At 51.1% G+C, this 12,429-nt stretch overlaps 2 protein-coding genes across 2 annotated transcripts; both read right to left on the minus strand.

Moving 5' to 3' along the window:
* Positions 1-321: 321 nt before the first annotated feature.
* Positions 322-1,215, minus strand: LOC112887186. The gene has a single exon (XM_025953300.1). It carries the CDS (start codon positions 1,198-1,200, stop codon positions 568-570), a length of 633 nt encoding a protein of 210 aa, XP_025809085.1. The 5' UTR covers positions 1,201-1,215; the 3' UTR covers positions 322-567.
* Positions 1,216-2,057: 842 nt separating this feature from the next.
* Positions 2,058-10,019, minus strand: LOC112884322 (cytochrome P450 714D1-like). The gene is made up of 3 exons (XM_025949703.1): positions 9,574-10,019; positions 3,449-3,675; positions 2,058-3,331 (listed from the first exon to the last, which is right to left on the minus strand). Exons 1-3 carry the CDS (start codon positions 9,902-9,904, stop codon positions 2,264-2,266), a joined length of 1,626 nt encoding a protein of 541 aa, XP_025805488.1. The 5' UTR covers positions 9,905-10,019; the 3' UTR covers positions 2,058-2,263.
* Positions 10,020-12,429: the final 2,410 nt, after the last annotated feature.

The following is a 12,429-nucleotide window of genomic DNA, read 5'->3' on the forward strand; positions in this document are numbered from 1 at the left end:
ATAGGAAGGTGGGATCGCATGAGGCTTGAGACCATAGGTTGCGACTCACACCAACATTTCGCATGAAAAAAAAAATGTGTGGCTTCTTGGTAAATTATTTTTAAAAGATTTTAGATGCTATTTTCTACGGACAGTTTGTATAGGCGGTTGTATTAAGAGGGTTGCATGTGATAATCGATTTACGCATAAGGTCGTATACCACCTGATAGACGACGCAGGAGGCTAAACTGCTAGGGACGAATCTACCGTAGTTGTACGCCCATTTTCTTTTTGCAAAAGTATCATGTTTGTATAGCACGTAGTATGGAATACACATCTCAATACATATACAAACAAATGTTTAACGTAATATAATTATAGCATTACATAACTCTGTTAGTAAAAAACAGCTTGTGCATGGCCGATGGCCACAGGAACACTGATACAGGCATACAGCCAATAATTCTCCCCGGAATTCCACAATACATGTGTACGTATATAGTACTTGTATATATACATGTACAAATTCACTCACATACTGTACGTGCGCACCACACCACGTGCACGATCGCCGAGATCAAAGACTCCTTACAGCTTGGCCTCGTTGTGGCACTCCTGACGCCGAACGTTGACGTCGGCGACGCCGATGACGACGCGGCACACCGATCTGGCCTCGACGCCGCGCTTCACGAGCCCGAGGAGCGTGACCGTGCCCGGCACCTCGGTCCTCGCCTCGAACTCCATCTCGCCGGCGAGCACGTCCGCGACGAGGCCCCCGATCCCGGCGGCCGCCACGACCCGGTCGGCCTGCACCGTCATGTTCATCCGAATGGTGGCCGCGCCCCGGCTCGGCACGGTCCCGGCCGGGACCTCGCCGTAGCCCACGGCCGCGCCGCGGTAGTAGAGCGACGTGGCGGCGGGGCCGTGGCGGAACGCGGCCGGGTTCGGGTTCCGCACGCGGACCACGAGGAGGAACGTGACGTTGAGCTGCACGGAGACGGTGGGGAGCGGGACGACGCGCGGGAGGACGCCCGTGGCGTTGACCGAGAGGAGCTCCGTGACGGGGTCCCGCGGGCGGAGGACCGCGAGCAGGGCGATGGCGGCCGCCGCGGCGACGAGGAGCAGGGCGAGGGCGGTGAAGGCGAGGCAGAGGAGGACGCGGCGGCGGCGGACTTTCTGGGGGCCGTGGTGCTGGGGCGGCATGCCGCCGGACTCGGACATGTTTGGTGAGCTGTGGCGCCTCACGCAAGTGTGTTCTTGGCTTCTTGCTTATGTATACACCAAGAGTCCAAGAGACCAAGACCACCCGCTCCCAACATTTCGAACCAATCAAAGCAGATACAGGGGACAGGTAACACAGGTGTACACAACGTGTATGTCTACATTGTTCTGTTGCAGCAAAGCACACTCAACTCGAAGCTACAAAACTTACAAGCGCGCGCCTTCTTGGAATACAGGAGTTCTCGATTTGAATTCAACTGTATTCCTTACGAAAATTTGTGAATTTTCTGCGCTGCGAACGGGTAATCCGCTGTTGTACAGCGCTGTGCATGAATGAATTTTGTTGCAAACCAGCATCGCAGGGTCAGTCAGATCGATGCGCTAAACGCTGATGTCGTCGCAATCTCTGCTCCGCTTTCGTGATTTCAACCAAGCAACCAGCGCGGTTTTATTAGTGCTGCAGGGCAGAAACCAGAGGACACCGGTCACCGGCGTCCTTGTCGTACGTTGGATCACTCAACCAAGCACCTATAGCATAAGAGCAAGAATCCAGGAGGCAAAATGCTTTCGCCACGGTGATGCTCAGCTGCTCATGTGTCAAGGGAGAGAACACCTTCAAGAAACCGTCCCTTTCCCTGATGTGATCTCTGAAACTTTTCACCTTGCCTCTTTTGCTCTGGTGTCCTCATGATATTAGCAGCAGCAGGTCATGCAATGGCTCAACGAGGATCAGGGGATTCAGCTACCTGATCTGACAGTGAATTGGCCGTCAATCCAAATCGTTCACACTGTTCATTCCTGAAATTTCTGTGCTACAAAACAGTATCGATACCGATTAAACAGCTGAAACAAGAAGATTTGTACCCTGAAATTCAGACAAGTTCTTCAGTATATTACTACTGCATATCCTTCATGTACATTACATACACTCCTGTTATTCCGGCCCTGTGTGTGTTCATCGGTGTCGTGGTAATCCCTGTCCTCTGTTTCACGTGTTAGCTAGTGTACGTCTTTACAAAACGCAACTCCAAACACTTGCTGAACATCTACGCGCGCATCGTCATCAGTGGCGGCCGTCGGGACCGAGGCGGCGGACGAGGAGGCGCAGCCCGAACTCCGGCTCGATGATGAACCGGAACGCGGGGGCGTGCCTGTAGTCCGGCGACAGGGCGACCGCGAACCGCGCGAGGACGAGCGCCACCAGCGCCTTGACCTCGACGAGCGCGAGGTTCTGGCCGAGGCAGGTGCGCGCGCCGAGCCCGAACGGCATGAACGCCTGCGGGTGCTTGCACGCCGCCGCCACGCCGTCGCGGAACCGGCCGGGGTCGAAGCGGCGCGCGGTGGGGCCCCAGATGGACGCGTCGTGGTGCATGGTGGAGACGGGCACGAAGAGGTAGGTGCCCCTGGGGGCGCGCAGCCGGCCAAGCTGCATGTCGCGGAACGCCTCCCGCACCACGAACGACGACGGCGGGAACAGGCGCAGCGTCTCCAGCACCACCGAGTGCACCGTCCGCATCCTGGCGATGGCGTCGAAGTCCGGGGCGCCCGCGCCGGCGCCGGAGCCGCAGACCTCGAGCACCTCGGCCCGCGCGCGGTCCTGCCACTCCGGGTGCGCGGCGAGGAGCATGAGGCACCACGTCGCGGTGACCGCGCTCGTCTCGTGCCCCGCGAAGTAGATGTTCTTGCAGTTGTCCACCACGAAGTCGTCCGCGCGCGGCTGGTCCCGGCTGTTCTCAATGATGGACCCCAGGAAGTCGGGCGCCGGAGCCGCCGGCTCCCCCTCCCCCGCCCGGCGGCGCTCGCTGGCGAGCTGGAGGATCAGGGACCGGATCTCCTGCGTGAGCCTCCAGATCCTCCGGTTCTTCTCCGTCGGCAGGTGGCGGAGCGACGGGATGGTGAAGATGACGCTAGTCTCGGACATGAGGCCCGACAGCGCCCTGAGGCGGCGGAAGATCTCCCGCCCCCTGGAGTAGTCCCCGCCGAAGCAGGCCCTGGAGATGACGTCGAAGGAGAAGCTCCGGATGTCGTCGTCGACGTCGACCTCCGCGACCCCGCCCGGCGCGGCGGCGGCCTTGGACTCCCACGACCGCAGCAGCGGCTGCGCTGCGTCCACCATCAGCTCCACCATGCCCTGCGCGCGCACCAACGGATGAAGCGCACACGCACACGCACACAAACGCGCGCCGGAACTCGGGCGATCGAGGTCAGTCTGTCACGTGCAGGAGCAGCAGCAGCAAGTTAACCTTACCTTGACCTTGGCCATGTAGAACTCGGGGGCGATGACCCTGCGCTGGCGGTGCCACTCGGCGCCGTTGGCCTTGAGGACGCCGCGGCCGAAGAGGGGCTCCTGGCCCTTCTGCAGGTAGGTGGGCTTGCCCATGTCCAGCGACACGCAGCGCCCGATCTCGCGGATCAGCTCCGGGTCCGACACGTACAGCGCCGGCCGCCGCCGCAGCCAGTACAGGTACGTCTCGCCTGCACACACCGAGACAACGCGAGCGGGGTTCAGTCGTCAGTCCGGAAAAGAAAAAGAAAAGGAAAAGAAACAGGGAATGAATTGCTCTCGGGCTCCCAAGACCAAGAGCAAGCCGTCTGGTTTGGGCTTGCTTTGCTGGATGTTTCGGCCCGTTTTTGGCCTGAGACGTTGCATTTGGGAGGACGTGGGCCGAGACAATGGCCCAATGGGCATTCTCTGGACACATGCACGCACGCCATAGCACCGCGACGCAGCAGCAGTAATCTCCAGGATCCTGGGCGCCCGGTTGACCGGCCTTACAAAACTCGGTCAAAGCTAGACGACACGCTCCCCGGTGTGGACCCGGCCGGCTGGCCTACGCACTGACTGCTCAAGTGTTTCGTGGTATCGCGGTAAGAAGATCCTCCCACGCGCACCCTCCAAGGGCGGAGATCCCTGACCAGCTGAATCTTTGACCGGCCAGTGGCGGTGAGCAGTGACCGCCCCTGAGATTTGACGGGGATTCGTTCTCGTGGCCCGGATCGATCGGCGACGACGCAACCAACGTCTTGCAAGCAAGCTGACAGTGACCTCGCGGGCAGGCGCGGCCATGGTGGTCCTGGGTCGATCGTCTCCTCGCCGCCGGCCGCTTGTTGGTAGCTAGCTTCACATGGACGGTGGATCCCTGCCGGCTAGCTAGCTAACCGCCCGCCTCGGTCGAGATCTGAGACGAAGCCTCGCTTCTTCTCGCCGACATGGCGACATGGCGATCGGCATCGGTCGTAAGCAACGCTCACGTCGTGCGTACTCGCCACCACCCATGCGCCGGTGCCGGTGCCGGCCGTTAGCTGGCCCTGTCGTGTGGTCACGGTCGTTCGTGCGCGCGCATCATCAGCAGCTAAGCTAGCGCGTGTACGTGCACGTGCACGAGCAGCAGCTAGCTAGCAGGTCGTTGCCTTGCTTGGCGGAGAAGTATCGCCGTGGCATGGACGATGGATCATGGATGGATGGACCAGCGTCCTGCGGGCCGCAGCTAATAGCTAGCGGATCGGATCAGGCCACTACTACTCACGCCGCCGATCCAACAGGGACGCCCGGCCGACCAGGCGGGGGGCATGCATGCCGCAGCCAAGCATACACGCCGCAGAGAAGAACAGGGCGCAGTGTCCTTCGCCGGCGGCGCGCGTGACGTCGTCGATCGAGCCGTCGTACGCCGACCGGCCGTTCGCTCGCACACGCACCTGGTCCGATACGATCCGGCCGCGCGCCACGGTGGTTTCCTTTCCCCCCTTCAACCTCTCCGTTCCCGGGGTATGCACGCGTGCATCCCAGCACACGCGAAAGGGACCCCTCCTTGGCCTGGACCGGCGGCGTGTCAAGGCAGGCGGTTGCCTGTCGACGGCAAGCTAGCCACTCCACTACTCCCTAGTACGTGCGTGCGAGCGGCGCCTCAACTAATAGCTGCTGGCTGGTCAGCGTCCACCGCCGCGATGTTCTAGGATGCTACCTCAAGTCCTCAATGCGAGCTACCAACCGGCAGCTTGCTTGTACTCTTGTACAGATATCTCCCGGCCGGTTTCCTACAGAAAAGATGGACCCAAAAAAACACACGAATTTCATCGTCAGCCACGTCACTGTCTCTCTATGTGTGACCGTCCAAATGGCGAGACATCGCCGCGCGGTGCAGACAGGCTCGCGCAGCACGCCCTGGCCGGCTAGGCAGCCGCATGTTCAGCCTACTTTTTAGAAACAAGGTTTCCCCGCTTTATTTCAGAGAAACAAAGCACATAGGGTTGGTGTTCATGTTCAGCCCATTGCGCAAAGGAAAGGAAAGGAAAGGTGTGTGAAGCTAATCAGAGATATATGATGGCAAAAGAAAAAGGAGCGAGGCACTGATCGATCTCCGCGATGCACAGAATCACGGATCGCTGCGACGGCGAGATCAACCTGCATCTAGCTGCTAGGCAGAGGGTAGCCACGACGCAGGCATCAGGTCCATGTGGATTCCTCGTAGGAGAGAGAGGTCCATGGACGCAGATCGGGCAGAGGTGTTCAGCTTCGTTCGCGCTTTCAGTCCTTAAAGGTGCAGTGTGCCAGAGAAAGATGCGTGGTTGGTGCAGCACCACAGTGTGTGCATGCAAGCACTGCGACTACTGTGCGCATGCATGCATGGCAGCATGAGCAAGGTCCTCTCGTCTGCGGCTGTGTGCTAGGACGACCAGCTAGCTACGAGCCCTGCCCTAGAGCCAGGGCTGATAACCTAGTCGTCGATGGCCCTGTTGGGGGCCGGCACAGCATGCATGTACTGGGAGCTGATTCCCTCCATATGGACTGGGGCCGGCCGGTAGGAGGGGCACACCTCTAGCTAGCTACTGGTTTAGTGGTTGAATTATTTGAAGCCGTTGGAGATCATGGGCATCGATCTGGTATTGATCTGGTGTGCTGTTGGGAAGTACAAATAATTTATTGTCATTTTACCCGGCCAAAAGTCATACAGCTAGTACAAGTCAATTGGGTGATTGGCAGGGCATTGATGTTAATAATCAAGTTAGATTCTTTATTTGGTGTCTTGAGAAACAAGGAATACGGGGAAGAAGGTGGGTGCTGTCTGATGATCGGTTTCGTGGCGGTTTGTTAGTTTAAGACTGACTTCAAGGATAGTTTAGCAGCTAGCTACTACTATGTGTATGTTTATGTTGGTCAACATGCCTTTACTTGGAATCAGGGAGAAGCACAAGCTAAACAAACAGTACTGCCTCCATTGACAAACAGGTGACGTTTTTGAAGCGTCGATGTGGCCTCTAGAATGCGAACCGGGTTCTTGTGATGGAACCTGCCTGTCCATGTATGTAAGTTCTAGATTCAGTATGGGTGCTCGCATTTTTTTAGATATATTTTAGAATTTAACCGGCGTTATTTTTTCAGTGGTAGATGATGTACCTATCGACAAATGTCGTGATTCTGCTAGCTAAGTCTTTCGGAGATGCTCATAGGGTAGGATTGCGTGCGTATATTCATAGAGATAAGTGTGCGTGCGTATTTGTGAACGTCTGCATCTGTACTGTGTTTTTTAAAAAAAGATGTGGCCTCTAAAATGAAACTTTGACCATCAATTTTTGTTAATATGACTATAGTGACACGTAGCAAAACTATATCATTACGAAACTAGTTTTCGACAATATAGATATACTCATGTTGTTGTCAGATACCCACACAACACATAAAAAATCAAACTGATTTTATTTTTTGAAAAAAAAATGGCCAACTTTAGACAACCCGCAACATCACTTATTTGTGACGTACCGCAACAAGGACGTCGTATAATAATTTTTATTCAATTAAATCAGGGGGGGGGGGGGAATACAATTGTTGTCACATCCTACGCACGCCATGCCAGATCATAAAGTTAATGCTTCTAGTCCACATCGATCGTGCTATGATGGGGAATAACGTTAATCTTCCATAATTAAATTGGGCCTGAGGAAGAAATCAAGAGTCCTAGATAGCAAGCTACTAGCACCATGCATGAATGTAGGATGTAAGCAAGTCTTCTGATGCACGCATATGTAAACTTTGCTCCAAGTTTCCATCAAAGTCGCATTCGACAAAGAATAAACTTAAAAGTTTAGCATGGAGAAGAAATATCATATGCATTTCTCGTGCGCTAACAACCAGGGCAATAGTGCTCTATTATTATGGTTTGCGAGCGTCGTTGACAAAAAGTTTAATTATACACTCACGCTCCATAACTATTTCAGGTTGAATTATACTATACAGGAGGGGCCTTGTTATTATCTTTATCGCAACAAGTCAGCTACCTATCATGCATGCATGCACCTAATTGCCAACTCACATAGCTATATTCTGGTTTGAAGTTTGAAGCCTTCTGAAACTGTCAATGGACTGCTACATACATCAGCGGGCCCAGCTGAGAAGCAGCACCTATTCCGTTTTTCTTCTTCGAGGAACATGCACCGAAAATGGAGGAATCCTAGCCAAAATATATTATCTATATATACTGTATATTAATATATATATATATGTATATGATGGTACATATAATTACATCATATATATGCATATATACCGATAGTACTGTCAGGTGCGGCGCTTTGGTCAGTTGAGATTCAGAGAGCACCTGGCCGCATCGCGTACGTTTCTATCTGGCTGAGGAAAAGCTAGAACCGGATGCGGCAGTGGGCTGGATCTCTATTTGGCAGGCAGTGGATAGGCATGGGCGAGACGTCAGGCAGGATCGACGAGCCCTTGCCCTGACGGGTGCGGACAGCTAATGGCAACATGCATGATGCCCGTTTACGGAAAACCTACCTGATTAGCCGGCTATAATAATAATAATATTATAACTACCAGGTCAGTAGTCAGATGATTCTGCTGCTGCTGCTGCTGCAGTTACTTAATCAGTAGTCTTTGACACAGTCAGTGGCTGGGGTTGCTAGCTGATGAGTTGCATGCGAGGTACGGCTAGCTGTTGGGGTCGGCGTCGGCCTCATCAATCGAGTATATTCTAATCTTGTTGCCTTAAGATACACTTACTACATGTTTAGGTTGATAATAGTATAACTTACAGGGGAGGTGCCGCTATATTTATATGTAGCATTCGTTAAGATGGAGGAGTCAGTGTGGAATACTCTCTTGTTCCTTTATCTTAAAAAAAAAAAGAGAAGAATGTGAAGTGGTTTTAACGTACATTTTCAATTCTTTTGACAGCAAGACACTACTGCTGGGCCCCCAAAATAGATCAAAAGAGCAATTCTTCCCTGCTCCCAATAATTAAATTGCTTTGTGCATGCACAGGATCTAACCAGCAGAGCAGCTGAGGTGAGCTATCCAGCAGTCCAGTCCAAAGTCCAGTCCGGCCAGCCCGCCCGCCCATGAACGGTGGACCAGCGAGTCCATGCTAGGTAGCCATGCGCACATCATCGCGCTGCGCAGCCCCATAGGTCAAACCGGACGGTCCCGGAGAACCGAGCGAGGCAGCATGCCAATTATTCATTCACCCCCCCGGCAATTAATACGTGCATGCATATGCACAGGACAGTTTGACCACATGGCCACCCCCGCGCCCCTTGTTTATCCGCAGCTACCTTTGCCTACACTCCTAGCTACTCTAGCTAGCTAGCTAGGCGGTTGTGTGTTGTCTGCAATTACTTGCTAGACAGAACGGGATCAGTTTTAATTTATTTGTTTATTTATTTACTCCAATTAGACTTGGTGGCCCAGGAACCTGGACACCCGGCCGGTAGGAGTTGACTGCGCCCGGTTTCTATCTTGCATCTGTTATCTAGTATGTTTTTTTCCTTGATGAACCTGCTTGCTTTCTGATGTTGACTTCATTGACAACTCAAACCCCATCTTGGTAGGGGAATGGCGTTATTTTCGCCCACTTGTTTTCTTTAAGCAGTGACTTTGCTACATTTTTGGTACTTGCAGTATCTTTTAAACAACAACTAGCGGCTAGTCAACTTGCTTGGGGAATAGGCTAGTGCAGTGCCACTTCAATGGATCCATGGTGCTTGCTCATATAAAATTGAGATGAAACTATGGAAGGGAGCAGAAGTTTTTTTTTGAAATAAGAGATCCATGGTGTCATTTCTGTTTTACGAGTTCGGCTTACAACGTACTTATATTTCTCATAAAAACCTAGTACATAATTTTTACCAAACGGGCAAGACCCTAGTTCCTTTTGGTAGTAGTAGCCATGCGGGCTTTGCTGTTATTGACAACTCATTCGCAAAAAAAAAAAACGAAGGTGGCAACAAGATTCTATTTTGCATGAGAGCAACAACAGGGATGGCAATCTGAGGGCTAATAAAGAGGCGAGTATTAAGCACACAAGCATGAATATTAACAAGTTAATAAGGCGCGGGAGATTTAAGGGGCTGGGAGAGGAGACGTACCGTAGGCTTTCCTCCACTTCTCGAAGTAGGGGAAGATCTTCTTGCAGTAGTCGTCGAAGCCTTCCTTCTCGAAGTCCCGGCCGCCGGCCGCCGCCGGCGCCTCGGCCACCGCCGCGGCGGCCGCCCTCGCCTGCATCTCGGAGAGGTTCCCCGACAGGAACGACGACGGCGGCGGGCCGTCGATGCCCTGCCGCCGGAAGGCCTCCGCGACCCGGCGCGGCCGCTGCAGCCACGCGGAAATGGCGGCGGCGAGGAGCAGCGCCGCGGCCGCGAGGGCGCACCACCCTGCCAGCAGCGGCGCCAGTGGCAAGGAGCTGTTCGTGTACTCCATGGCCGCCTTGCGCGAGCGAGCGGCAGCACCGTCTCCTAGCCTATCTCCCTCTCTAGTCTCTGGCTAGCAAGAAAGTTCTTGTGTGTGTTCCCTTCTTCCCTTCCCTCCGCGGCTCCTGCCGCGGGTGAGTTTATATAGCAGAAGACGTGGTAAAGTAAGAGTGACTGAGCGAGGCATGCGCTAATTAATTAAGGTGCTCAAGGTATGTAGGTCTAGGCCTGCTTGGGTGGGATCGTAGAAATTTCTTCACGGAAATTTCGAAAGAGTTTCTACGGAGAAAAATAATGTGCGTTTAGACCCAACCAAAATACAAGACACTGTATTGACTCTTGAGACTTATACCAGAGTCATTAGTTATTAGTTCAGCCAGTCTTGCTCAGTAATCTAGTACTCTACTGGTGCAAACATACTACTATGTTTTGGAAATGGTGCTCTGAGTTTCAGTTGAAGTAGATCTCAAATTCTGACTACCAATATGTTTCAAAATATCAATTTTACTATACGAAAATCTTATGTACAAATATTGAAATTTGAGTGTAAAATATTATTGAATTTTACTATACGAAAATTATCTTCAGCAGTGTAATTTTCTATTGACCAATAATATTACATTTTCATTATACTTATAAGATAATTTTCAATGCAAGCATGCAAAGATACACTGAAGAAATATTGTCATTGTTATCCCATAAAACGTACTCCTTACTCTATTTGTGACTATTTGTAGTCGTAGAAGGCTAGAATTTTGGAGGACTGACCATTTCAATTAGGTGGGTGTGTTTTTCTTTACAAAACTCGTTGTACTTGTTCATGGCCTCAGGATAAAATGTTTCACAATAATGTTTGTCAATTGGGGATCTCAATTGTAATATTTTCACTCGCTACCTCTAGGTAAATACTTTGAAAGAAGATATTTTTTGTGCCATATGATTTACTAAGGATATGGATGGTCATTTCACACCAACTTTGATTGGATCAGGTAAAAAAACTTCCTTGATCAGACAAACATTGCATAACCGAGCGAGGGAGTTGTAGGTATGCACACTACACTCACACAAATAGTAATAGCGTGTGAGAGAGAATTGCGGTAGTATTTGCTCTCGGCAAACTTGCATGGATCATCAAAGAGTATGCTTGCTTGGGTCCGTAAGGAAGCCTCCCTCGCCTTATCTCCTTTCTCATGTTAGCAAGAAACTGAAGGTAACTGAGCGTTAGGATCATGGCAAGTATTCCACAAACTAAACAAGCAGTCTAGTTTCGGATCTCCTAGCTATACATCCTCGCTCCTAGCAGATCGAGCAAAGCTCGCTTGGGAAACAATTTGGCCCCACATGTCCATACATGGACACAAGAAATGGCTTTCCCGTTTGGTCCTAGGCAATAACTATGGCCTGGTAGGCCCAGAGAGCGCGGCGAGAAAGCATACCGGAACGGCTTTGTTTCCGTTGATGCTTGTGTCGGCGTGTCAAACAAGTAGGTTTTGCAGTTTCCTGCTGCATTAAATTTGATTCCTTCTGCACAGTGTATTATTGGTCTTGGTGACACAAAATGTGCATGATTGGACAAGGGCCACTAATGGTAAACAATACTAGTAATAGTGAGATGATGGACTTATTAGTTGTTAATTATAGTGGTGATGGAGCCAATCAACCTAGCAATCAGTGAGTATATATAGGCACGTACATTAGCTTATTTCTAGTTGCTTGTGTCGTTGGATATATATTTTTGTTTAAAGCTTCTGATACCAGATACAACGCTAGCTCTAATAATACTACTCTGGCCTCAGCACAAATAGGATAAAACCACGGCCTACAATTACCAATACCAAAGAAAAAAACGACATGACAACGAATTACAACACATAACGTTATCTTCAGCTCAGTGCACAACCAAAACAATGTAGTTGTTGTGTCGTTGGATATACTAGTGTATATATGAGGTCGTGTACATATAATATATTTGATTTTTTTTTTGGAAAACCAGTTCAAGTATTTTTGCGTGTTTAAGCTGCAACTACAGATGGTAACGTTCGGTATATTCAGGTTATATGGAGCACGAGCCATCATCGTTCATACGAGCCGTTAAGAGTCTTGGCGAGAGTAACATTAAGCCGTAGGAGAAGACATTAGACGCTGCACCTACTACACTTTGCCTGCTACACATTTAACCAGCAGGTCAGTTTTGGAGACGTTGAAACACGTACGCGTCTTAAAATATTAATCCTCGCCTCACCGTTGCCGTCGAGGAAATTTGCAGCGCGTGTAAGCTACAAGGATAGATATGTCTACATGTGCGGCTTTAATAATTCAGGCCATGCATGTATGACCGTCCATGTATATTTTATTACTGCTGGACGGTGATATGTATAGTATGTTATTATTCGACCTAATTAAACATTTCTCATAATGTCTCCATCAACATTTTTCATAATTTCTTCGCCACCATTTTTCATGATCGTTTTTCATAGTGGAGGAATAACTGAGCATGTTCTGTCATCTCCCCTATAGTTTGGTACTACTAGGTCG

Source organism: Panicum hallii, chromosome 3, assembly GCF_002211085.1.
Source record: "Panicum hallii strain FIL2 chromosome 3, PHallii_v3.1, whole genome shotgun sequence".
Taxonomy (NCBI): Eukaryota; Viridiplantae; Streptophyta; class Magnoliopsida; order Poales; family Poaceae; genus Panicum; species Panicum hallii.

Bases quoted from the DNA above. Each gene is read 5' to 3' on its own strand.
- LOC112887186 (XM_025953300.1), bottom strand. From the start codon at position 1,200: ATGTCCGAGTCCGGCGGCATGCCGCCCCAGCACCACGGCCCCCAGAAA.
- LOC112884322 (XM_025949703.1), bottom strand. From the start codon at position 9,904: ATGGAGTACACGAACAGCTCCTTGCCACTGGCGCCGCTGCTGGCAGGG. The intron at 3,676-9,573 runs GTACGTCTCCTC...CGGTGTGTGCAG, and splicing joins GAAGTGGAGGAAAGCCTACG to GCGAGACGTACCTGTACTGG. The intron at 3,332-3,448 runs GTAAGGTTAACT...GTGCGCGCGCAG, and splicing joins TCTACATGGCCAAGGTCAAG to GGCATGGTGGAGCTGATGGT.